Genomic DNA, 26,941 nt, shown 5'->3' on the forward strand with positions numbered 1-26,941 from the left:
TGCCCACTGTCTGCTCCCGGCTGCCCTCAGGGGAAGGACGACAGGGTGGGTTAAGCGCAGAGAAGCATTTCATCAGGCGACCCTGATGCATGAATTTGGGATGTGATATAAGCTCACAAGAAATTACCACTTTCTCTGTCTTTGTCTGTCTGTCACTGTTTTTTTCTTTTTTCTCTTTAGAGATAAAAGTCGGTGTGTGTGTGTGTGTGTGTGCATGTGTGTGTGTGTGTGGGGGGGGTATTTCACCAATATCTACCGTAACCACTATTTAAAAAAAAATGTAGATACAACTGCACCACTGATAAGCTTATCCCCCTGAAGCTTTCCTGATTCCCTCCTGCTTAATTTAACTGATAAACTACAAAGAAATACCAGTGAATACCAAAGGACTAATGAGAGCAACAACATTTTGCTAAAATGTCATTCTGAATGAAGAGTGTGTTAGTGTTGTCTCACTGAATTCATTCTGACCTCTAAGTGGAATTTCTGGAAACACAGACGCGTCTGTGAGGGTCTTCATTGGACCAAGCTCACTGACCGGTGTCTCACCTCAGGCTGCAGACTAACTTAAGCACAGACCTCCGCCTACGAATGGATTTCATGGCTCTGTGCTCGCGCATGTGCGTGTAAATGGTATTGCTGCATTTGTTAGGTGGAGAGCTTTATACCAGTCCAAACCCTGTGTCTCTGTGACCTTCCCATGTCGAGATATGGCCGTTTCAATTCCCCCTATTGACAATGAATGATGGATTTTTCACTCCCCAAGTCCAAATAATGAATGGAGGTTAATGGCCAGCTTGTGGACCTGCCCCGTGATTCAGATCCACTCCACAATTTAATATTTTGTTAGTTGACCCATGCGACACCCCTCCACTGAGTTTCATGAAAATCAGTCAGGTAGTTTTAGTGTAAGCCTGGTCTAAAAATATGAATGGAGGTGAATGGCCGGCTGTGCTTTGGCAGCTCGTGGACCCGCCCTGTGATTTGGATCCGCTCCAAAATGTACTGGCTTCTAAGTTGGCCCATTCTTCACCCCTCCACCGAGTTTCGTGAAAATCGGTCTTGTACTTTTTATGTAATCCTGCTAATAAACGAACAAACAAACACACACGCCACAGAAAACATGACCTCTTGCCCTGCATGGAGGAGGTAACAAACCCCTTGACAGAAGTGGATGATGGGACAATCACACATTTTTATTCAATTCAGAATTCAGTGTTCATAAAAGGTAAATCAGAATGTGTAAAAAGAAGTCGTGGATCACATATTCATGTTCGCCCCTCAGCCATGGAGAGGTGCTTTGCGGGCATCTTGCCCTTTCTGTCTTTGTGTCTAGCTCTCTCTTCCTCCTCCTCCTGCTCCTCCTCCTCCTGCTCCTGCTCCTCCTCCTCCTCCTGGGCCAGTCACAGTTTGCTGCACATTCTCGCCAGGCACCTCTGTTTCAGGTCTGATAGGGTAGGAGAGGGGTGGAGGGCGTGGAGAGGTGAGAGACATGTTCCTGGTACAGTATGTACAATAAAGCTTAGCTTACCGTGTTCATTTGGAAAATGACATTTGTATTTAGAAGCAACGCTCATGCAAGAAAACGGTATTGTTTACCATTATAGTGACATCAACGGCCATTATGCATTCATGGCAGAATGTCTTAGCATGCTCTAAGACTTCCTTTTTGCATCATTGGAATTAAGCCCGATATCACTGACGTACTGTAGGGCCAATTATTTACTATGAAAAATGTTTTGATCAACCAGGTGAGGGTAAACATCAGGCAGTGGTATGTCCTCGGCTCACTGCGTGTAACAAGTCAAGTACGGTTGAGAGTTTAGAAGGTGGGCGGGGCAGTTGGGGCACAGAGCAGTCGCTCAACTGGAGCCATACTGCGCCATCTTGTTCCAACACAGACCGGCTGCTCTCCTTCAGCCGGAGTGCGCTCAGTGACAGACCGGTGACAGAGTGCAGGGTCATATCTGTCACCCTGTGGTGTCTGAGACCTGCCGTCGGGGGTCTGATCTGAGCTGGACGGTCACATGTCACAAGCTCTCAGGGAGAATGATGTGCGCCGACGCCTGATGCCTATTAGCAGAGGCTCAATGAGGAAGCTTGGCGGTTCTGAGAGCTTTAATGAGACCAGAATATGACCCGAGGACCGAGATATCATGGAGAGAGGGAGGGAGGGAGGGAGGGAGGGGAGAGAGAGAGAGAGAGAGAGAGAGAGAGAGAGAGAGAGAGAGTGTGAGTTGATTATGATAAAACCCCGTTCAGACCTGTCTGGAAACTATTTGGAAGCTCATTGATCCATCAAGGCCTCCGCTTTCATCCACTCTACTGCTCTGCACTCAGAAGAAAAATCACCAAAGTTTCACGAGTGTCAGGAGACTAAGAGAAAGGAAAAAACTTCCTGGTATTTGACAAAGTTTTCACAAAGTGTTGGAGCAGTGGGCCAGGAGTTCTCCTCAGTTCTACAGTAGCTTAATGACCTCTAATCACCACTTACTTCTGGAGAAGGACACTCTTCTGACGCGCCGGCACACCTCAAATGTGTGTTTCTCATACCACACGGTACTGTCAGTGCAATACCTTTAAGACAAAAGGGATTTACAAGATGACATTATACATACAAGCTTGAGTAAATAAAAATATTGTGTTTTGGTTTTAACTCAAGAGGCACAACAGTCAACTCATGCACATGTTAGGACCACAAGGCACGTATGACACCTAGTATCGTCTTAAGAATGTTGACCTGAGTCTTTGTAAATTATTCTTCTGAATTTAAAGCGTTGAATACATTTTACATGTTTTTTTTTTCCCCCGACACTGTCATCAGACCCACATAGTACATTTTGAGTCGGTGCCGCTGAGTATTTCAGGGGCGTGGTCAATGAAATACCTCCTCATTCGCGTCCTGTTCCCGTAGGGGCGGCAGAGGCACTGCGAGAAGAACTTGCACAGCTCGAGCACGCACGGCTGCAGCTTGTGCGCGCTGACGGTGCTGCTGCTGATGGAGCCGTCATCCCATTCCCCCGCCTGCGACGAGGCAGGTCTTCTCCAAGGGCAACCTAGGAGAGAAAGGACATGTTTTACTGAGAAACAAGCCACTTTCCAGTCATTGAAAAAAAAAAAAAAGAAGAAGCTCCAGGCGGGGATCAGGGTGATATTAATACCTACACGACATGTTATCAATTGAAAACAATATACTAGAGAATGGGTTAATAACGAGGCACGGGAATTTGTTATCAGCCCAAGACCATTTAACGGTTAAAGTATTAGGCTATTAATAACTGCTTACGCGGTGCAGCCGCTTCTATAATGTAGCCCACGTGTGTGTCCGTTCATGATATTTAGATCAGGAGTAGCTTATGCAAATCAGGTATACTGTAGCCTCAACAACAACAGCTGTTTAAGATCATGGGTGATTGCTCATAAACCTAATTTCACTATCTGGGTGTGATTTATTAATAGCTTGTTAATTTTCTACAAATGTTTTAGAAAGTTATTATTATGTGTTTCCTACATTTTTGATAAAAGGCTCTAGTGGCCTCACACTGAATATCGGGATTTGCATGTCAATTAAAAATAGCCGCATATCGAATTATAGATTGAGGATCCAACAAAACCTTCCAAATGTATTTGACACTGAATAATATTAGATAGGTTAAATCGCATAAACATGCTTGACTTTCTTGGATTCATACATTTAATTTCCATCCATCCTGATTCTTCCAGATATTTCCATTCAGCGCTCAACCTCACCTCGCAGGCTAACTGCTGCTTCCTGGAGATGCTCTCTGATCCTTTCAAGCGCTCACGCGATAGGAAGCTCCTTTTCACTGTCGCCCTCTCTGCCGCCATTCATTTCCCCTCACACGAATTACAAAGAGCTGATTCAATCTGATTACAATCATTACATAGCAGGTGCAGACTCCCAAATTACCATATAAATATTCAGCTGCCTCCATTCACAAAAGTAGTTCCAAGCGCAATGGTGGACTAGCCTACTGCCTTTTACACACGCATTAAAGGGAGTGTAAACAGATTGAACACACCATTAGAAGTGAGTGTTGAGGAAAATCTGCTTTTGACGATCAGCCTACGTAACATTGATGAACAATTTAATCCATGCAGTGTGAATTATTTTCATTGCTCATCTTTGCTTTCAGTGCTTACTACCATGTGCATATATGTCAATAACAAATACACAATGGATTAGAAGGATGCATCCATGAAGCGTTTGGTGACAATTCTATCAATGTCAAACGGTCTGACTGGCACATCTGAGTGGTATTGTGTTACAGACCAGCGTCTCATACAAGTAGCCTGCTGTCTAACCGTGAACAGATATCGCCACCTAGTGTCCTCATGTAGCATAGCGAGGGGTGTGGTAGACAATTTCTGCAGAGTAGAGGTTGTCCAACTAATGCAATGCTCATTTTAGAGAGGGAACGTCGAATATCTGCAGTGGGTATTTATTTTAAGAAAGTGTGCAGTCCACCCTTATTAAATAAATCTGCTCGTACACATACACTTTCAAGTGTTTCGCTGTGACATCTCTATGTACATAGCTTTTATGTAAAAAATGCAAGCTGCACAGGTTGAATAATGCTACAATTAAATTCTTATTGTAAAACCATGCAGTAGCATTCCTCTTTTAAAAAACAACAACATTGCTACAGTAGGCCTACCCACCCACTGGCTTCTTACCCATGGCCCACCTCTGTTCCTCACAAGTGACCTTCCCAGCAGCCTTCACAAGACCTCAGTGATCTCAAAGAAACCCGATAAATAGAGAATATATGGCCTTAATTTGCTTCTAACCTTTACTGTCTGAGACCATGAAAGCCTCATGAGGGGGCTATGTCTGTGTTTCCATGGTGACTATCTCTCTATGTGTGTGTGTGTGTGTGTCTGTCTGCTGCATCCACACACACACACACACACACACACACACACACACACACACACACACACACACACACACACACACACACACACACACACACACACACCTTTCCTTTCTCCAGGCTGGAATTGATCCAGTGCCAGTGGACCATCCAGAAATCACATTGAACCTTGCTGATACAATTACCGCTGTGTTCATTTATCTGCTCAGGTCAGGGCAGAGGACTCCCAAGTCAAGTAAAACATGGAAGGTGTGCAGCGTGGGACTGAAGGCTGAATAGTGTACAATACTGACCCTTATGTTGGTTATTTAGTATACTTTCCATAAAAAGCATAATGGGGCCGCTTATTACTTTCTGTTCACTACTATTTGGTCAACATAATTCTCAAACATGTTGCAGTGTGGTATAGTGGTAGCACTTGCTGCTGGCCGATCACATTATTCCTCCCCTTAAAGGATGATCAATTTCCACCTTGGTGCTTTATGCTTTACTTGGCTCATTCTCCACCTCAGCTGTCTCCCTTTCTGATTCCACCCTGTCTAAATAAAGTATTGACACAACTAAAGTAGGGCTGCAAAACAAAAACAGAATGTATGCACCTCTTTTACATTCGAAAAGTGAATGAGATGTCTCACCTGACCTCTCTGTGACAGCTGCTTTGGTCCTGGTTGCGGATGAAGTGCTGATGATAGTGGTGGTGGTGGTTGATGGGACTTTGGTCGGTTCAACTGTTGTAGTACTTGATGCCTCTGTGGCTGTAGTTGGCTGGGCTGTGGTTGTGGTCGCTTGGGTTGTTGTTGGTGGCACTATGCTTGTGATTGGTTTTGCAATTGTGATAATAGTTGTGGTCGTTGTTGTAGTTGGCTGGGCTGTGGTTGTGGTCGCTTGGGTTGTTGTTGGTGGGACTACAGGTATGCTTGTGATTGGCTTTGCAGTTGTGATAATAGTTGTGGTCGTTGGTTGGACTGTTGTCATGGTGGGTTGGACTGTTGTTGTAGTTAGCTGGGCTGTGGTTGTGGTTGCTTGGGTTGTTGTTGGTGCTACTATGCTTGTCATTGGTTTTGCAATTGTGATAATAGTTGTGGTCGTTGGTTGGACTGTTGTCATGGTGGGTTGGACTGTTGTTGTTGTTGGTTGGACTGTTGTCATGGTGGGTTGGACTGTTGTTGTAGTTGGCTGGGCTGTGGTTGTGGTCACTTGGATTGTTGTTGGTGCTACTATGCTTGTCATTGGTTTTGCAATTGTGATAATAGTTGTGGTCGTTGGTTGGACTGTTGTTGTAGTTGGCTGGGCTGTGGTTGTGGTCGCTTGGGTTGTTGTTGGTGGGACTATGCTTGTGATTGGTTTCGCAATTGTGATACCAGTTGTGGTCGTTAGTTGGACTGTTGTTGTAGTTGGTAAGACTGTAGTTCGCATGTCTGTGGTTGAGGTCATTTGGGCTGTTGTTGGAGGGGAATAAGCTGTGGTCCATCTAGTAGGTGTGGTCATTTGAGTGGGTGTAGTTGGTGGTACTGTGGTCAGTGAGTCTGTGGTCGTGGTTGGTTTGACTGTTACGGTAATGATTGTAGTGGTTGGTTGGACTGTGGTTGCAACTGGTTTGGCAGGGGTTGTGATGATGGTTGTGATGGCTGGTTGGATTGTGGTTGTGATTGGTTTGGCAGGGGTTGTGATGATGGTTGTGATGGCTGGTTGGATTGTGGTTGTGATTAGTTTGGCAGGGGTTGTGATGATGGTTGTGATGGCTGGTTGGATTGTGGTTGAGGTTAGTCTAGTAGTTGTTGTTGGTGATTGTGAGGTTGTAGTCTCTTTTATTGTAGTTGTAAAGGCGTTGGTTGTGGTCGTTGGGACTGTGGGCTTCGGGGCTGTGGTTGTGGCAGGTGCTTCTGCGATTGTTTGGTCGTGACTTGTGGATGTAACTGAAATCAGTGGTACACAGGAATTCATTGATTATAAAAAAATAATTAAATTCCTACTTATTGAAGAGCAGTGGAACTAGTTGCAAATCCAAAGATTTCTAGTAAATTGAAAGTTAAAAATTCAGATTAGAGATCTACAGTACTGTATTGTCAACATTGCAAGAATCATTCTCAATATCTGCTCGACACTTACATTAACTTGATTCACACTTAGTGGAGAATAACAATATAATTGTGAATAGGTCTATTGCAAACACAGGCTACTCACCTCGTGCAGTGGCTTGGACTCTACTGGTTAGTGGGCCTACAGCACTTATCCCAGATGGTGAAATCTGGCTCGCATTCATTGGCAGTTGGTGCCCTCCTAATGTTGGAAGGGACTCATGTTTTTTTTTCTTAAATGGATAATGTTAGAAAAGTCATATCAGCTGACAGTTACTCACCAATCGGTTCCTTGTGAGTTGAGATGTGTCCTCCTTGAGGGAGAGAGAAAAAATGAAGCAGAGAGAAACTAGAAGGGCACTTGGTGAACGTAGACCTCCGCCCATGATGCATGTCGTCAGCATGTACAGTGACATTAGGGTACCGATACTTAAGAGACGACAAATGTCAAAAATATAATGGTGGTCCACAGTTTATGAGCAGCAAGGTTTGACACAGCTGGGGTCAGCCGAACAGGTGTTTTCTGGCTCTGCTCTCTGATATCTCAGCTTGTGGAAAGGGTTCCCTGACCGTCATTCGAGGCGACTACACTTTTTTGTTTTACTAAAAAGATAAATGTAATAAAACCAGACAACGTTTGGTAATAACAATGTATCTTAATTTATAGCTCAAAATTTCTTTCTTTGCCTGGCAAGAATTTCAGCGTGACGCTTCACAAAATATATTGATGATTTGAGATCGTGTAGGCTACACCTATACACAGAAAAAGCTGACATTTTGAATTCAGATGGTCTATGACATGTACGTGTTGGAGAGTCACTTAGTTTTCCATTCCAGTTAAATATTTCACGAGCACAAAGGTGTAAATCTGTCTTGTTGCAGTGTTGTGATGGAAATGGAACCCCTCAGCGTGGTGAAATCTCAGAGGCTTGCCGAAGGCTAGACGGCAGAGCTCCTCGAAGCCAAGGTAATAATCCATTTGTATTTATGTCAAAGGACCTGTTTCTGAGTTACCTTAGTGCTCTATGAAGGGTTCTAAGGTATACCTTAACGAAAGAGCTGTTTTCCCTATGAGTGTTTCCCAGACTATCCCTTAGTGGATGCATTGAGGTACTGTACATCATTAGACGAGCTGGTAAGATGCATCGTTAGGTGGAGCTGTCCCTGGGTGCAGTTCTGGAAATTAATTAATCGATGTATTACGTTTTAATATAACAAGTGTTGTCATAATCATTAATACCTCAATCTAATATTACCAAAAAGGAAGCTATGCCTACTAAAGCTAATCTGCTTCTCTATTTAAGAGTCAAGGCGAGACCTCGTGATAGTTCCAATTCATACATTATAGCCTACAAAATATAAAACTAGAAATGTGCAATTTGGGGAAATTGCAAATGTGGTTGCCCATTAACAGCAGGTGTGTTAAGTGATGCTCAGCGTGTCTCTGAGTTGGTACCAGCACTATGCACGTTATAGAAAGTGTCAGAGGGCAAGCACCATGCGATTAGCCTACATTTTTCGCATTTATGGCATCCCTTTGGTTCAAAGTGAAATTGGTTTTGGCGCAGCGTTATTCAAATAAGCAAAAATGGCAGAAAATGTAGAAGACGCAAATGGGCGTGGCTAATATGGGGAGATGCGTCATTATCCAAGGACTCCTGCGAAAAAGAAAATTAGAAGAAATTTTGATTTTACAACCTATGGTTCAAGAGTTACAGACCAAAAGGTAAAGTGGGCTGTTATAGCGCCACTGTGAGGCCCATCAGTGTAATTATTTTTTCCAGAGTAGGACTCTTGACTGTTAACCTCTCTACCAAGTTTGGTAACTGTAGGCCTTAAGGTTTCCGAGATAAAACCGAGATTGAACTGGAGATTTTCCCTATTCCCATTCAAGTCAATGGGGAATTTTAATTAACTAATAAATTAATATAAATTAAACTATCAAAAATATTGCTTAGCAATGAGGAAGCACACGATTCCTGATGAAGCCGGTCGATTTGACATATGACTCGTGTGTGTTCCGTTAGAACTGTGGGAGGAGTAGCGTGGCAAACTTTTGGGGTTGCTCTAGATCCAAACCAACAAACCAACAAATAAAGTCGACCAAGTACTAGAGTGTGTTTCCCTTCGGGTCAACCACACTAATAAAGGTCATGAATCAGGACATATAAGCTTAGTCTGGTACTGAAAGGCCAGGAAAAATTGCGATGATGATGATGGCTAAATGGGTGACTGATTTTGTTCTCCGACGGTACTTGGAGAGGATGGTTCTGTCCGAGAGGATGTCTAAAGAACTGAAGTTGGTCTTGATGGAATGATTAACTTGAACCAAATGGCTACAAGGACGGCGTAGCCCTAGGTTCTTTTGGTGCGATACAAGGATGCGTTGTAATGCAGCCATGATGTATACATGAAGCACGAGTTGGCTGTGACACATTAAAAATAAGGGGACCTTAATTACTAGGTATAGGCAGGTACTCTTTTTAGTGTTTTACTGTTTTTATGTGTTTTAGTTTTTTTTTCTGTTGTTACTTGTGTCTTGTTTTAGCTGCAACAAATTAATTTTGCCATTGAGGATTAATAAAGTATTAACTATATCTATTTATCTATACTGTATGTCGTGGCTGTGGCTCAGGAGCAGGTTATCCAATGATCGCAGGGTTGGCTTCAAACCCCGGTTTCTGTCCACATGTCGGAGTGGCCTTGGGCAAGACACTGAACCCTGTAGCAGACAATAATGTAAGCATTCAGCTATGCCAAGCATGCAGCTATACCTGCCTACATTTGTGTCAGAAGGGGTAAATGACAGGACCAGCTGGGTGTCATCGGCATAGCAGTGATAGGAAAAGTCATGCGAGCAAATGACAGAGCCCTGATATGTAGTGTAGAGGGACAAAAGAAGAGTACCCAGGACAGACCCTTGTGGAACTCCCATAGTCAGACTACATGGTTCCGGCATGGAGCCTCTCCATGTCACCTGGTAGGAGCGACCCGTCAGGTAGGATGCAAACGGGGAGAGTGCAGAGCCTCTGATGCCTTTCTCCTCGAGGGTGAAGAGAAGGATCTGGTGGTCTATCATGGCAAACGATGTTGACAGGTCTAGGAATATCAGAACGGAGGAGAGAGAGTTTGCTCTTGCGGCGTGGAGTGACTCTGTCACTGCAAGGAGGGCTGTCTTTGTCGAGTGGCCAACCTGGAAACCTGACTGGTGGGGGTCCAGGAGATTGTTCTGGTGGAGATATGAAGACAATTGGTTAAAGATAGCGCATATTTTTGATAGAAAGGCTAGAAGGGAAACCGGTCTGTAGTTTTTGATGTCAGAGGGATGGTTTTTTGGAAGGGGGGTGACTCTGGCAGTCTTGAAAGCAGAGGGAAAGCGTCCTGATGCAAGAGATGTGGTGATGCGGTGGGTTAGGAAGAGAAGGAGTCTGTGCGCAATGGACTGAAGGAGGGAGGAGGCGATAGGGTGCCCGTGGTGGGGGCTGCTACAGTAGATGTAACAAAGTTGAGGATCTCATTAGGGGATAGGGGAGGAAGGTAGGGTAATGCCAGGCTCAGACTACAGGATTTTTGGGCCGATTTATCCCCGATTCACCCCTCCCGACAATCGGAGAAGAAATCTGGTCTGGAACGTTGGTCGGGGAACGTTATCTTGTAATGTGAGGGGTTTACAGATCCAATCTTATACCTCCCAGTCGGCTCGCAGACCCATCGGGGCGGCCCCGATAATATCAAACATGTTTGATATTTAAGATTATTACGTCCCGACTTTACAAGTGAGACGGCGAGACCAGTGGTTCGTTGCTCCCTCGGGCATGATAAGATCCTGTAGTGTGTGATGAGCCGTTATTTTCAAATCTTGCTGTGTGTGCTTGTTTGAGATGCGCAAGAAGAATATCTGTTAAGATTCTCCTTATATGCGTGATGTAACCCGATTTCGAAATTGGTTAGGATTTTAAATATCCTGTAGTGTGAGCCCGGCATAAGGTGGGACGTGGAGAGGGGAGGGAGAGCAGAGAGGGAAGAGGGGGCGGGGGTGGCAGAGGGTGGAGAGGTGTAGTTGGCGCATGGGGTGTCGACTGGGGGATAGGAGAGAGAGGATTTGATATCATTAACTTTCTTCTCAAAGAAGTTGGCGAAATAATCAGGGAGAAGGGATGAAGGGTTTGAGTAGTGAATAGAAAGTTTCAAAGAGTTTTTTTTAGGATTTAGTGGAAGAAGGCAGCTTTAGCAGCGGATAGGGAGGAGGAGAAAGTGGAAAGAAGAGATAGGGAGTTAAGAAGGTCCTCTGGGAGTAAGCCTTTTCTCCCTTTACGCTCAGCCATTCTCAGTATTGTTACATTACATTAGTCATTTAGCAGACGCTTTTATCCGAAGCGACTAACAATAATTGCATTTAACATAGGAAAAGCCAATGCACTACTACTTGCTAGAACTCACAAGTGCATCTCCTTTCTAAAACAAGTGACTAAGAGCATAATCTAGTGCTGAAGGCAAAGTGCAAGAATAGCAATCTAAAATACAATAGGTGCTTAAGAGGGAGGGTCGTTGTAGTACTTCTTAAAGAGATGAGTTTTGAGCCTGCGACAAAAGATGGTCAGCGACTCTGCTGTCCTGACGTCAGTGGGCAATTCATTCCACCACTGCGGAGCCAGAACAGAGAAGAGCTGTGACCGTGTCGATCGACAGCAGCGGCCTCGTAGTGACGGGACAACCAGTCACCCCAAGGTAGCAGAGCGTAGAGTTTGGGAGGGGGTTTAGGGTATTAGTATGCACCGAGTCCGACAGCCAGGGGGCAGGACCGGAGGTGAGGGGACAGAGATTATCCAGAGAAGAAGAAAAAGTAGAGGGGAGACGATCAGTAGCAGTATCAGAGGGGGAAAGAGAAGGATTCAGGGGCAGGGAGGGCAGAGGTAACAGAAGAGGAAAGTAGGGGAGAGCGAGTGGAGGTTGTTACGGGTAGGAACCATATGGGTAGGGGGAAGTATTATGATGGAAGAGGGGAGGGAGAGAGAGTAGGACATAAGCTGAATCCCAAATCGCGCACTTAGGCGAAAGTGCAGAGCACTCGCGGCCTTGTGCCCTTACATGCGCGTTCCCGCTAAGTCCACAAGGGCTCAGGGTAGTTCCAAAACGGAATTGCTAGGTCCACAAGTGCGCCACGCCGCCATTTTGCGCACTGTAACCGCACTTACCGAAAGTCCGCAATTTCACGGACTTAGGAGCAGAAAATACCCACAGCCCACCGCGTCTCATGTGACACAGTGCTTGAGTGCATCCGAGTCATGATCCCAGTGCATCACACATAAATGATGACATTTGCAGATAACACAACATTTATCTTGAAATCCACATGCTGCAAACATATCCCACCCAACCTTATTTTTTAATTATTATTAAATTAAAACAGACGTCAATCGGTCAATTTGCAGAGCGGAAGGGAGCGTCAGAGCAGCCTCTGCGTCGGAGGAACGCGGCAGCCAATGAAAACGAAGTGGGAGGGGCATTGAGCGAAACTGGGAGTGCTGTCCCATTTAATTCACGGCCCTGCACCCTCTGGCCCTTCCAGCTGACGTCAATTAAGTGCTCAGGCCTAGGCCACAAGTGCGAGGGGCCGCAAGTGCGGTTTGCGCACTCAGATTGGGATTCAGCTATAGTGGTCAGAGATAGAGGGGGGTGACAGAAAAGTTAGGGGTGGAACAATGTCTAGTGAAAATAAGATCCAGCTGGTTGCCAGTCTTGTGGGTAAGAGGAAAAGAGTAAAGACGAAGATCAAAGGAGGAGAGAAAAGAAAGGAGAGGTTCCAATTTTTCACTCTGGATGTTGAAGTTGCTGAGAAGGATGAGTGTGGGGGCATCACCAGGGAAGTGAGAGACTAATGTGTCGAGCTCCTCCAGGAACTCACGAAGGGGGCCTGGTGGGCGATACACGACTCCAATGATTGGATACGTGACAGAGACAGCATGAGATTTGAAAGGGGGTGGAGAAAACTGTGGAACAGAGAAGAGAGAGTAGCAGGCCAGTACAACTATTGCGCCTCACAGCTCTGGAAGTGTGGCAGAAGGAGTACTATCTATCTATCTATCTATCTATCTATCTATCTATCTATCTATCTATCTATCTGTCTGTCTGTCTGTCTGTCTGTCTGTCTGTCTGTCTGTCTGTCTGTCTAGTGAACTACCTTCTTCCAATTAGCTACAGAAAATGTAATCGACATCTCCTACTCTCTGCTGCTTCTTTGTATGGTGTGAGTCATGTTGCCTCACGGTTGGCATTCAGATGATCAATGTGTGTGCATCTGTTTGAGTGCATGTGTGTGTGTGTGTGTGTGTGTGTGTGCGTGCATGTGTGTTGTGTGTGCTTATGTGTGTTGTGCTGTTTGTGTGTGTATATCTGCCCTTGGTTGGCTTAAAGCAGAACGCACAGAGTCTCTACTGATGCTCCAAAATTGTATTCTCTACTCTTCACTATCGAGGCACCGTGAAAACTAGACAGATACAAATGGTAAATGGACTGCACTTATATAGCGCCTTTCCACCTTACAGCACTCAAAGCGCTTTACAATGGCCTCTCATTCACCCATTCACACACACGGCGGTAGTTGCCATGCAAGGTGCTAACCTGCTCATTGGGAGCAATTTGGGGTTAGGTGTCTTGCTCAAGGACATTTCAACATGTGGACAGTCAGAGCTGGGATTCGAACCGCTGACCCTTCGATCATTGAACGACCCGCTCTACCAACTGAGCTGCCCCAGTGTCAAAGACTTTTTATTGGTGATGTGTGAAGCTGGATATTTGACACTATCTATCTTGAGGAAATCTGACATAGCCGGCCGAGAATTAATAAATAAAATATAATTTGGTTAGTTAAAAGGGGGTTAATAAATGAACAGAAAAACATTACATTCACATTAACAAACAATCCAAAATTAGCCTTAGGTAGGCTACAGTACATATTAGCAACAACGAACAGAGCTAAAGCATAGGCTATCTTAATAATGTTACCTCATTCCGCTGACCAGGGGTGTTAAATTTACTCTTCCTCTCGCTAGGAGACAGACTGGTAGCCTATTTTGCAGTTGACCTCACAACATTTCTGTCAGCAATATTCTGACAAGCATCACAATAATTTATCTTTCTAAAGGGATCGTGTTCTTATCTCTGTCACACTTCCTCTTATGCTTTACTGCGCCAAAAACCCATATATAAAACTAAAAGCCCATGTGTAAAACTAAAAACCCATATGTAAAACTAAAAACCCATATATAAAACTAAAAACACATATGTAAAACTAAAAACCCATATGTAAAACTAAAAACCCATATATAAAACTAAAAACCCATATGTAAAACTAAAAACCCATATATAAAACTAAAAACCCATGTGCAAAACTATGTTTCCAGCAGGAGTCCTCACACCCGCTCTGATGGAAGTTAAACAAAGCAAGCCTGCCACCTATTGAACAACGAGGGGTAACAACGTAGAGTTGGTTCACTCAAATCTAGGCTTATAATGTATAGTCTTTCCGAATGAAATGAAAAACAATAACTTATAAACAGTAGATGCCATAAATAAAACTCTATTATTTAAGTGCTGTTGACTATTTTCTAGGACATTTCAGGCAACATAAAACAGTAGACTAGCAGCCATTTACAGTGTGTGTGTGTGTGTGTGTGTGTGTGTGTGTGTGTGTGTGCGCGTGTGTGTGCGTGTGTGTGTGTGTGTGTGTGCGTGCGTGTGTGTGTGCATGTGTGTGTTGTATGCATGTGTTTGTGTGTGCGTGCGTGCGTGTGTGTGTGTGCATGTGTGTGTGTGTGTGTGTGTGTGTGTGTGTGTGTGTGTGTGTGTGTGTGTGTGAAAACAGACCTCTATGTGGGTCCTCTGTGATGGTCTGATTGAAGAGTGGCATGACAGAGTCCACCTCCCAGAGTGTAGACAGGTCTTTTTCTGAAGAAAGAAAGGGAAAACATTCATTTTCACCATGGTGACCTCATCAGTGGTATACAGATCAGCACTCGTTAAATTTAGAGGACGTGCAATTTCTTTTTTAAACAGTAATTGGATATGAAAATGAAAAGCAGTGGACTAAGGTCTGTTACTTTTTGTGAACACAGCATGAATTAGAATCTGCCAGGAGTTATCAAATGTTACTGATTCAGAAAATGTTCACCCATTTATGAGTTTAAGGTTATGAGTTGATTTGACCAACCTGTTTTTCCAGCCATCACGCAGATGTACGTACAGTCTGAATTATTCTTCTGGCTCACTGAAGGTAATAATGAATCAATTATGAGTAGAAACCTACCCATTATTCCATGAAGACATCCCGTAGACAAAAGACAGATATTCAGGCTTTAGAAAATATTATCAGCGAACAACCTGTGAGTTTCTCTTCCGTCATACCTGATAGTATAGAGCTAGATTTGAATAGCTCATACCTGATAGTATAGAGCTAGATTTGAATAGCTCATACCTGATAGTATAGAGCTAGATTTGAATAGCTCATACCTGATAGTATAGAGCTAGATTTGAATAGCTCCTTCATACCTGATAGTATAGAGCTAGATTTGAATAGCTCATACCTGATAGTATAGAGCTAGACTTGAATAGCTCATACCTGATAGTATAGAGCTAGATTTGAATAGCTCCTTCATACCTGATAGTATAGAGCTAGATTTGAATAGCTCGTACCTGATAGTATAGAGCTAGATTTGAATAGCTCGTACCTGATAGTATAGAGCTAGATTTGAATAGCTCGTGTAGATAGCTTGTGGAATTTCCCATGACATCCAATAATATAGCTGTGAAGTCTGTTGGGAAACAAAATAAGTGCATAAACAGAGCTTAGACATTCGTATAAGCAAATGGTTTGCAAAGAAAAACAGTGATGTGTATGTGATATACCGTTTTGCCTTGTTTTTAGGATTTAATTCTAAGATGACCTCTCAGAGATTAGAAAAATGTCATACTGTATGTCTCACAGTACCTGTTAAATCGTTTGTTTCATTTGTTACACAATAGCAGTACCTCTTCGGAAACTCACTGGTCTCGAAGCTTCTGAAACTTGAAACTATAATATAACACAATATAACATTCAAACTTGGTTGGAATAAAACAAAAACAGTTAGTTTTCACTCACTCAATACATAAGATAGATTATCTGGAAAACTCAATGTGAGTCACGAGGCCACATTTCAAGCCTAATTTTTCCTCCACTATTGAAAGAGGCTACTCCAAAATGTAGTTTTAAACCTTAATTTTACAATCAGTTACCGTCACAGCCCAGAAGAGGGGGTGTTGGTTCAACGTACTAAACAGTGTGGCCTGCAGAATGATCAGGCAAGCATTTATGTATCATGTCCACACATGAGTCAGACCCAAGCAGTGAGTCAGAGAGATATAGAATAGTATGAGACGGAGGAATGTGTCTCTTTGTAAGAGAAAAACCAGTTGAATGTTATTTACTGTTGTAGACCAGCAGGGTGAGTTTATGGAGAGCCAGGGAACTGTGCGAGGTCACGCTCAGCAGGGAGAACAGTTGAGGGGAGCCTGGGGTGGACAGACGGACAGTTCTCATTCCACTACTGTAAATACAGTAGTTATTTAGACAGCTTCCGTACGCACTGAAAAGGCTATGTGCCCTGTGAGTCCATGTTCTTGAGGAACAATTGCAGTCAGTCAGTTGCTTTTCACATTTGCCTGCTCACCTGATTGTGTTGAATTAATTAATGTGTTGACCAACAGAGTGAGATCTATGGAGGTTGGATCAATATAATCTTTTTGTATTTCTGGGAAAGAAGATGGGCACACAATTATATTGAGTTGACAAATATAAAATTATATAAATATTCAACATGGATATTGGCCAAACATACTGTAAGCAAAGCTCAACCATTCATTGCTCATTGTTACTATTTAAATATAATTTGACCTAATAATGAATCATCATCATCATCATCATCATCAGTACACAGTTGTTATAGTAACATACTGCTTCTTTTGTTCTACCAGATAAAGACGAGGTACCTGTTGATACTAGAACATCCCTCTTGTACATTTGTTCCTGGGATTGATTTCTTAGAACTAATGAGATTAGGAATTAACATGGGAGAAAAAAAACAATAGTTAAGATTAGTTGTGGAGTAATAAACATATTGGTAATACAATTATGATATATTTTGCAATTAATTAAAAAAACAGTAACAGTGTATCAAATCTGCTACAATCCAGTAAAGCATAATGAATCATATTCATAGATAAACAGCCTATATATCATTCTAGACAGAATCAGCCCTTTGAGGAAATAAGTGGAGTAGATGGCCTACCTATATTGAAGAGGACTAGTACAGCCACAGCTACACATATTCTGAGACACAGACGTGAGCAATATCTTGACTTCCAGAAGCTTGCCATTGCATGAGAGCACCCCACTACAACAACAGCACAACACAACACGTTATGGATGTGCTGGCAATGACTGGCAAACTAGCAAACTGAATTGATTTGCTTCAGAAGGGGGAACATTTTGTCTGGGAAACATTTTTCCCATACAATGATGTAATCAAAAGTGTCCTCATCGCTGAGGTCAATATAATTTAATCCACAGGAGGAACTATCGGTGATCCATTGAAAAAGGCTAAAGAGAACTATTAACACATTGACACAGAAATTTGGATGATAGCCTAATCCATACTGTCATTTTCCAACCTGTCTTCGAATCTTATTTTCGTATCACACTTCCAATTGCAACGACAGTCTAAGCAGTCGGAGAGAGCTTACCTTGTTGAACCCTTTGCCTGAAATCAAACTGCACCCCGTCAGACAGACACCAGAGGCTGGGGGAAGTCCTTGTTTTCTCATCCGCTGGACCGTGAAGCCTGGTAGTATCGTGGCACCTCGCTGTGCTGTGAGTCAGGCACCAAGGCTGGGCACAGGCTGGGCACTGCGGTGGCCACGGCAGTCTGGGAGCAGGTAGACATAGTGAGAGCACTAGCCCGGTCCTATTGGCCTCCTCTGGTGGCTGTGTAAATAGCTGTAATAAGTCGCTGGCGTGTCACATGAGACCCATCGGCAGCGGAGGGAAGAGGAGTGAATGGAAGTCTTTAATGACAGAGGAGCGGTGGGCACTCCGGTTGCGCTGTTGCTCGGATTCATGGGCACACAACTGTAATTGGCAGAAGGGAAATAGGCCTTGGGGGCTTTAGGACACTGGTGAGGGCCTGGGAAAGACTCCTCTTGACAAAAACCAGACAGTGGATATAAAAACCTGTTGACTGTACTTTACATAAACTTCCGTTAACTCTTCTGTCAACTCTGTTAAGTTAGTAAGTAATGTTTATTTGGTATAGCACCTCTCATAGACACAAGTTACAAAGTGCTTCACAGAATTAAAAACACGCAGAGAACGTTGGGAAAAAAGTACAATAAATTACGAAGACCGGACATAAACATAAAAATACAGATACCAATGGCTAGCCAAATGCCTGTCCAAACAGATGTGTCTTTAGCTGCCTTTTAAGTCCTGTGGAAGGGCATTCCACAGATTTGGCGCCACAGATTCGAAGGCTTCGTCACCTTTTGTCTTGAGCTAGTGCGGAGGACAACCAATAGTCCCTGATCTGAAGACCTCAATGACTTGCAGACAACATATGGCTAGGTAGGTCCCTAATATATACAGGTGCCTGGCCATGGAGGGCTCTATATGTGATCACAAGGTCCTTGAACTGGATCATAAATTTAATTGGGAGCCAGTGTAAATATGGGTGACATGACCTCCTGAACCTAGTCAAAATCCTGGCGAGGCATTCTGGACCAATTGCAGATGGTCCAGGGATGATTTACAGAGGCAGGTGAAGACTGAGTTACAGTAATCCAGGCGTGATGAAACAAAGGCGTGAATAATCATGGACCTCAGTTTTGCAATGTTTCTAAGGTGGAAAAAAACATGTATGCGACAGGGACTTTACGGTATGTGGTTATCAAGGTGTATAGCCTGGTCAAAGATAACACCAATATTTCTTAGGCTTGAGCGCACATTCGAGTTTCAGGTCCCCATACAATAAGTAACCTTGGAAACAGTATTGTCCGCCGCAATTATTGGAACTTCAGTCTTATCATCATTCAGCTGAAGAAAGTAACTGACCATCCAGCCGTTAATTGTAGACAATCATGCAATACATTGAGTTTGTCAATCCTGTCAGGTTTAAAAGAAAGATACAAATGAATATCATCAGAGTAGCAGTGGTATTGGATGTCTTTATATTTGCCAATACGTTGTCCTAGTGGCAGCATACAGAGTGAACAGAATCGGATGCAGAACATAGCCCTGGGGAACACCACAGGACAAGGCAGTGTACTCAGGCCACAGAGAAATTCCTATCTGAGAGGTAAGAGAGAAACCAGTCAAGGACTCTCCAAGAGATACCAACCCACCCTCTAAGCCTGTCTATCATGATTTGATGATCGACAGTGTCAAATGCTGCACTAAGATCAAGCAGCACCAGAATTGAGCATTCACCAGCATCAGAGGACATCATCATGTCATTTGAGACTCAGAAGAGCAGTCTCTGTGGAGTTCTTCTGATACTTTTGACGTACTGTATTGTAAAAGGTAACTTGAAAATGGGCCTATAGTTTTAGGGTAGTGGTGGGTCTAGGTTGGGTTTCTTTAGGAGGGGCTGAACTACTTGTTTAAAATAATAGAGGACACAGCCAGATTCCAGCGAGCTGTTGATGATAGTGACAAGACATGGGCCTACTGATCTCAACATGTCTTTCAGCACGGACGTTGGTAAAATGGATAGGGGAGAGGAGGGTGTTTTCATGAAACTTACTAGATTAGTTAGGTCTTGCAGATGGGAGATGGGAGAAAAACAGCTCAAAAGTGGTTGCCGGGCTGGGCAAACAAAGAGAGGGGAGGAAGAGGAGGTGATGCTAGATCTGACATCAGCCATCTTGTCCACAAAAAATGAAAGAAAACAACTGCAGTCCTTATCTGAAAAAATGGGTACGGCAGGAGGCGCCTCACTGACGATGTTACTAATGGTGTCAAGTAGGACTTTGTGATTTCGCCTACAAATGGAGATGAGATTGGCGAAATAGGAGGCCCTTTCATCCCAGGCCATACTTTTGAATTCAGTTAAAAGCTCTTTGAGATAAATGCAATGAACCTGGAGCTTGGTGGATTTCCACAGGCGCTGCACTGACATTTGCGCCAAAAGCAACTAATGTCATTGTGTAGTCAAGACTTGACAGAGGAGACAGTTTGTGTTTACAGTTACAGTACTAATCTACAAAAACTTCTGTCAACTATGCTTCATGTTATGTTAGCCCGGTATCAGGGCTAAACGTGTAATAGACGAGTAGAGGCACTTGTTAGAACGGCTCAGTTTCACGCTTTAGCCATGCTTAAAGCGCAATGAGAACTTTTTTAAGCATTCAATATTCACCTTTACTTGCTATTAGTTTATGAATTGGCCTTAGCAAGACCCCCAAAATTGTTTTCATGACATAAGACTGCATGAGACGGTGAATTTATTGTTTTATAATTTCGGTGTACTGGCTAGTACACTGGCGGGAAATCTTGTGGTGGAAGCGGAAGTGATGCATTTTGCGTGTCACAATATCAGGAAGACAACAAACACTTTGCCCCACGAATTTATCAACCTGCACATAAAAGAAAGAAGACCGGTATTTACCTGCATTGAAGCCATCCTTCCAGAAAGACCTTTGAAGTAGCTACTGTACAATCTTCCAATCCAGTCTGCTCCATGCATGTTTTTTATCATATTTTTCCCATCATTACAGCAAGCGAGTGGGGAATTGTGGGAAGTGTGGTTCTTAAAACGCAGTGCCGATTTTAGCACAACCAGAGGGGCCGAGATATCTCATGTAGCTTTAAACGAAGAATACACACGTTTTTCAAAATGTGACATAGCAGCCAAAATCAGTTTCTGGTTGGTTATTCACTTTGGAACACATGATACAACACATGATATTTGCGAGCACTTCGGAGAGTGGGTTGGGTGGGGCAAACAACTTTGGTGTGACAACACCGAGTGCAAAACTAGCTAGCAACACAAGCAAACAACAACACTGTTTAACTAGCAACTAACAGACAACACTACTAGTGTAGTGGAGTAGGACATGACGAACAGTTCTACTGACTATTGTGAGACAAATCTCACTCACTGGAAGTGGGGGCTCCTGATAAGAGACCCTCAGAAACACATTCTGTTCTCCCCCATGCCCCCGCGACAGGCCAGGTCACATTCCAATGCAGCCACTCTCACAGTGAGACAAAGAAAGGACTTCCTTTGTCTTGTTTTTCTGTAATAAAGTGACATTTCTTTATCCCAACCATGTGATGCAAACACCACGTGAATAAGCCCTGGGAACAAAGTTATTGTGTTGATGCATTGTATTTGTATCCAAGTGTTACTGTGTTACAAATAATGGATTCTATTCTGCTAAATCTGTATAGCCATGTTCGGAATCCATCTTAAGCTAAAATCATGAATCAGTTGATTATGCATGTTGTTGAAATGTAATTTCATTACATTAATTACTTATGCAATGTTGAAACCATAACAAGGATATGTGATGATTTCTAGACCCCTGAGCTCAGCTTGCCCAGTTAGCTCCCCCGTTTTACGATGAGAGCGGGGGTCACTGGGTGATCCAATCGGTGGCTGTCTATGCCAACAGGACACACCTCATATCTCTGCTACTTAAATAGGGGGTCAGACAGGAAGTCGTTCTCTCGTCCTCTCGTGATTTCTCTTGTAACCCTCAACTGCCAGGGTACATGTTTCTCCAAGTAACACGTGACCCGGATCCAGCTTTGTGCCTGGCTGGTGAAAATCAGCCTGTATCCGTGGAATGATGAACTGTTAGCTAAGATATCTGAAGTGAAGTCGACACAGGATCTTAGGAATTTCCACAAACTCTTCAAACGATCCACCTCTAGCGAGTGAATGAGACATTTGCAACTTGTGAACTCTGAAACTGAACTTTAAACTCTGCGAACACCAACGTTTGCGCAGTGGCGCTACCATCACTGTTTCAACGGGGGCGCAGGTGCGCTGCCCCCTGCATCGCACCGAGCGACCATCAGTCAAGTGCCTCCATTCTTCGAGCCAACCGGCCAACACCTCCGGACACCGCGCTTTCATACACACCGCTACTACGGTTGTATCCAGTAGTCTCCAATGATTGTGTTGTGATGCCAAAGTGTTATTTAAGATTAGAAGATTTAGGGTAGGCTGTGATAATCCAGGACATCATTATTTTCATTTCTTCTGTTTTCATATTGTCACGTGTTTTTCCATCTATTATTGAATTGTGTTATAATATTATTTTGATAACTGATTAGTATAACTTCAATAAATATTAACTTTTGACCACGTCCGAGCGTCATCATCACAGTATCTAAGGTCACTTGATTGAGTCAAGACCTCCTCCTGCAGACTGAGATTGATAGATAAATTAGACTATTGATGAAGGTGATCTGTTTCTCTGTCCAATAACAGAGTGGTGCCTCATATACGAGTTGATTTAATATATTAAATCCATTTTCCTTCATATTTGTGATAACCGCGGTATAATCATTGATCATACCTACAGTAGTCATAGTGAGATTTCCACAGAGCTCTAAGCTCCTAAACCGCTACACTAGCTAGCGAACTAGCTCACATTCTTACTATTCTTATAGCTACTGTTCGCATTAGTTAGCATTAGCATTAGCTCGCTAGCTAGCTAGCATCCTAACATTAGCTAGCGTTAGAATACGAGCTAACCAGCTAGCAATTCACAGTGTACACAAGCACCATCCACTTCACAGGGGTTAGACGTGGACACAGGGATCAGGCTAATTTATGAAACTGGACCCAGGAGTGGAGCTACTCGGACGGCGCTTAGTGGGCACGCTCCGCATATCGCAATACCCCTGCGCGGGCACGCACATCCGGAGGCGCGTGGGCATGCAGGGGAATTGCTCAATGCTCACTTCCCGAGCGCCTCCACGCATGCATGGTATGTGGACCACTGGCACACGTTTAAGCAACGGTTCTATTTCACGTTTAAAAACGTGTGCAGTCTACATTTATGCAGGGCTAATCCGTGATACTGAGTCGTTTCACACAAGTGCCTCTACTCGTCGATTACATGTTTAGCCGTGATACAGAGTACTGTCAACTCTGTATGTCTGTAAAGTATGTTATACAAACTACTATCAACTATGTAATACAAACTACCTTTTTACAGTTCAAAGTATTACACAAAGTACTATGGACCATCAAGTCCTTCACTTCTCAATGATAATAAGGCAGTGTACATAGACTGCTAGATCTACAGTTGATAGAAAATCCAATCATTCTTATTTTGAATGTCTCTTTATTAATAACTGGTGCAATTTAAAGACAAAAACATAAGAAAATCAAGTAACCATTTGCATATTGTATCATTAAACTAAAATAGTAAAAGTGGTCTAGTTTAAATTACAATATAAATGACAAGTACTTTTTTTTAAACTAGAATGAGAAAAGAAACTAGCTCTGAAGGCCACTAGTGTAAAATTGATAACACTTTACCTTAATATTAAATGAAATACTATGTAACGACATGTTCATATTAATATATGTAGTAACAACATTGTAATAGCATGACATGTTATATAACACTTAAGCGGTATACTGTAGGTTATTACACAAGTGGAACAAGGTATGAGGTGCGAGGCTCTCCTGGGGTATATCATATTGATGTTGTTTTGGTGACAAAACCTTCATTTGCCCTTCTGCCACATCCACATACCCCTGGCAAGCCCTCTCATCAACACTTTGCTCCACCAGTGTAATAACCTGAGTAGGCCACTAAAACCTAATACCATGTAATTACAAACATTCCTAGCCTGGCTCCAACTGAATTTTCAAAATTCAATCCAGGGTCTGGAAAGGCTCTAGTCCAGAGCAATATCAGCATCCTTTGAATGTGATTTCAGATTACGTGATTGATTAAGGGATGAACTAATCGCTGAGGACTCCCTCTTCAGCCACACCCATCTCGGAAAGACTGAATAATGAAGTGAAATGGAAATGCATTTCAGAGTTCAGAGTGTCAGGCTAAGACGTATGTATGTATGTATGTATGTATGTATGTATGTATGTATGTATGTATGTATGTATGTATGTATGTATGTATGTATGTATGTATGCAAGTACAAGTATGTACAGTACTGTAACTATAATGTTGTTACTACAGATATTACTATGGTAGGTAGTTACAGTATTTAGTAATTCATGTCAACTTATGATAAAAGTGTTATTAGTTGTTCAATTTATCTTACATAATATCTGAGAACAGGGTACAGGTAAAACAATAACATGTTTTCCCTTCAATTAAGTTGCTGTTAAATGGCTACATAACTGTCATAACAATGTTGCTGTCCAACCCAAAGCACATAATTGCACTTTGGAACAAGTTTCATTCTCTCGGTTATATCATGCTTGTTCTTAGTCTGTGTTGGTCATCTTTAGCCAGTCATGTGACATTTAGACGTCACGCCATAAGTATGGCAGATGTATGACGCTATTGAACAGCAACTTTAAGTAAAGTGAGACCAGAAAAAAGTGGTGTTACACTGAGAACTTGTACAGTAGGGCAAGGCACAAATAATTCATAGCAGTCGTATGTCCATAATTACAGGTTATCCAGAATGTATACATTAGTGCATTGCTTGGTATGCATTTACAGTATACAGTATATGACTAATAATCAAATCTGATCGCAAAACTACAGTAACATCACAGCAAGCGCAACTGCCCTCTTAGAGTCACTTACAGTATGTGTTGGTAATTTCTGTAAGTAAATAAAGTAAATAAAGTGCTCCTGTTCTTATGGAAGTGTAGGATGTACATGGAGACAGGTCGACATGGTAAAATAGAGTTTCATAAAAGGGCAAAGTTCAAACATGAGTTCTACAGTTGGAATGAGTGCGCATTTTGGCATGAGGACTTATTGGCTTCCATAATAGTATTTTTTTTTTAGATCAAAGGGGCAGAATGCAGTGTTTACAATGTCAAAGTGAAGAGGCAATTAAGAGGAAGTGCAGATGAGTTAACAGTATTTTAATGTAATGTCTTAATGTCCGCACTAATGAAGGTGTTATGCTCTATTGGTACTGTAGCTCTTCCTAGACAGCCTAACTTGATAACCATGCTAATTATGAACCATGTATGGTTAATCTACCTGGGACATCTGATTTGGAATTAACTCTTACAGTATAAGCCTTTTATAAAACAATTTATAAGCAGGCGCTTGCTTTGATTTCCAGGACAAACTAGTGTATCATTCATGTAAAAGTGAACGCTGAGGCTGAAAATAACAAACCACTGATTGTCAAATTAAAGTTAAAGGGTTACTATTAGGTAACAATTGCCAATGCCAAAAGTTGGTAAATTGATTTCTGGACAGACATTGTCTTTGACAAACCCATTGCAATTTCCCCAAAAAAGCATAACTTTGATTTGAATTCTATATAACCAACAAAAAACCGAGTGTCCATGTATAGGTTCGTTCCACTGGACGCTGCATGTGAGAGGTTGAAACACTCAGACATTACATTACATTGTCTCAATTCACTTTGACATTATAATGCAAAGTTTATTAAGATTACCTCCAAATTAATGTCTTGGAAGACCCTATTCTACTATGATGTTAATGTGCAAATATAAATCCATATACTTCTCAGCTGAAATCAAGTATTTTATACTGAATATCTATTGTAATTTTCCTGTTTGATGTCAGTCTTATTTTAGACCTTAAAATATTTAAAAGTCAGAAGGAAGAAAAAAGAAAGATATATTCAATGATCTACATTCAGCTCAGACCACGATGTGTGAAACAGCTCCACCGAGCCCCGGCTAGCCAGCTCTGAGAGTGAACACACTACTGAGAGTAGTACTGGCACCACTACAGTCAGTAAACAAGGCTAACGCACAGCTAGCTAGCTGGGGCTCTGTGGCATTGTTTTGCACATCACAGATTAAGACTTTAATGAAAGGCATGCCATTAAAGATTCAGAGTGCATGAAGCTGCATTAAGCGGGTGGTGTTGTAGCTAATACATACCGTAAAACCAACATGAATAAGCAGTCTTTGGTGGATGTAATATTTAACTGTGGTACGGGACATCTCCACTGCTTATTAATGCTACCATCTCAAACCTGTTTTGCTAGCTAATGTTAACAGTGAGAACTTTGAATTGAATCCATCAATTATAACGGTATTCAAATGAAAAACTAAACAAAGTATCCATCGAGAATAATAAGAACTGAATGACATGAAATGTATGACATGAACGTTCACAGGTGGTTAGGGATGTCTTGGTGTCATTTGTGTCAAAGTAATAACTGGAGACTTACAGATCCTGTCGACTGCATGTCTCAAAGGCACAATAAAGATAATGATTCTAAAAACCTAAACTTTTTAAAAGTGTATAACATCTTTGCAGTGTAATAGATGCTAGTATTAATACACTTGCATGTGTCAGAGTGTAATACATTACCTAGAAATTAATAGACCTTGTCAGAATGACGTGGCATGGCATTTTAACCAATTGAGAAATGGCTTAGATAGATTAATGATCCCTACATTTTTAGTATCACTTTATTTCAAGGTTTACTTTACTTTGTTTTTAACTATTACCATTTATACCTCATAGGAAATAGGCATATTCATTATTCATGTACTACAGATTTTCTTAAAATATATTTCAAAAGAGGAATGTATTACTTGAAAGTTCAAATAATGTTAAAAATGTTTACGGATGGTCTACCTTAAGGATCCCTAAGCAGACCATGAATGTATCACACAGGTGTAGGCTACATTATATATTTTCTACCTGTGTTTGAGCTCTATGAAACATGGCAACAGGTTGTGTATCACATTAAATCTCTCTTTACTAGAAGAA

At 42.4% G+C, this 26,941-nt stretch overlaps 1 protein-coding gene across 1 annotated transcript; it reads right to left on the reverse strand.

Moving 5' to 3' along the window:
• Positions 1-1,403: 1,403 nt before the first annotated feature.
• hhla1 (HHLA1 neighbor of OC90) lies at positions 1,404-16,882 on the reverse strand (the record flags this gene model as incomplete). The annotated part of the gene is made up of 10 exons (XM_084457938.1): positions 1,404-1,447; positions 2,495-2,577; positions 2,888-3,056; positions 14,843-14,923; positions 15,186-15,242; positions 15,703-15,786; positions 15,963-16,046; positions 16,442-16,525; positions 16,684-16,764; positions 16,852-16,882. 10 exons carry the CDS (start codon positions 16,880-16,882, stop codon positions 1,404-1,406), a joined length of 798 nt encoding a protein of 265 aa, XP_084314064.1.
• Between the last annotated feature and the right edge of the window lie 10,059 nt (positions 16,883-26,941).

This window comes from Borostomias antarcticus, assembly GCF_949987555.1.
Source record: "Borostomias antarcticus genome assembly, chromosome: 24".
NCBI classification, from domain to species: domain Eukaryota; kingdom Metazoa; phylum Chordata; class Actinopteri; order Stomiiformes; family Stomiidae; genus Borostomias; species Borostomias antarcticus.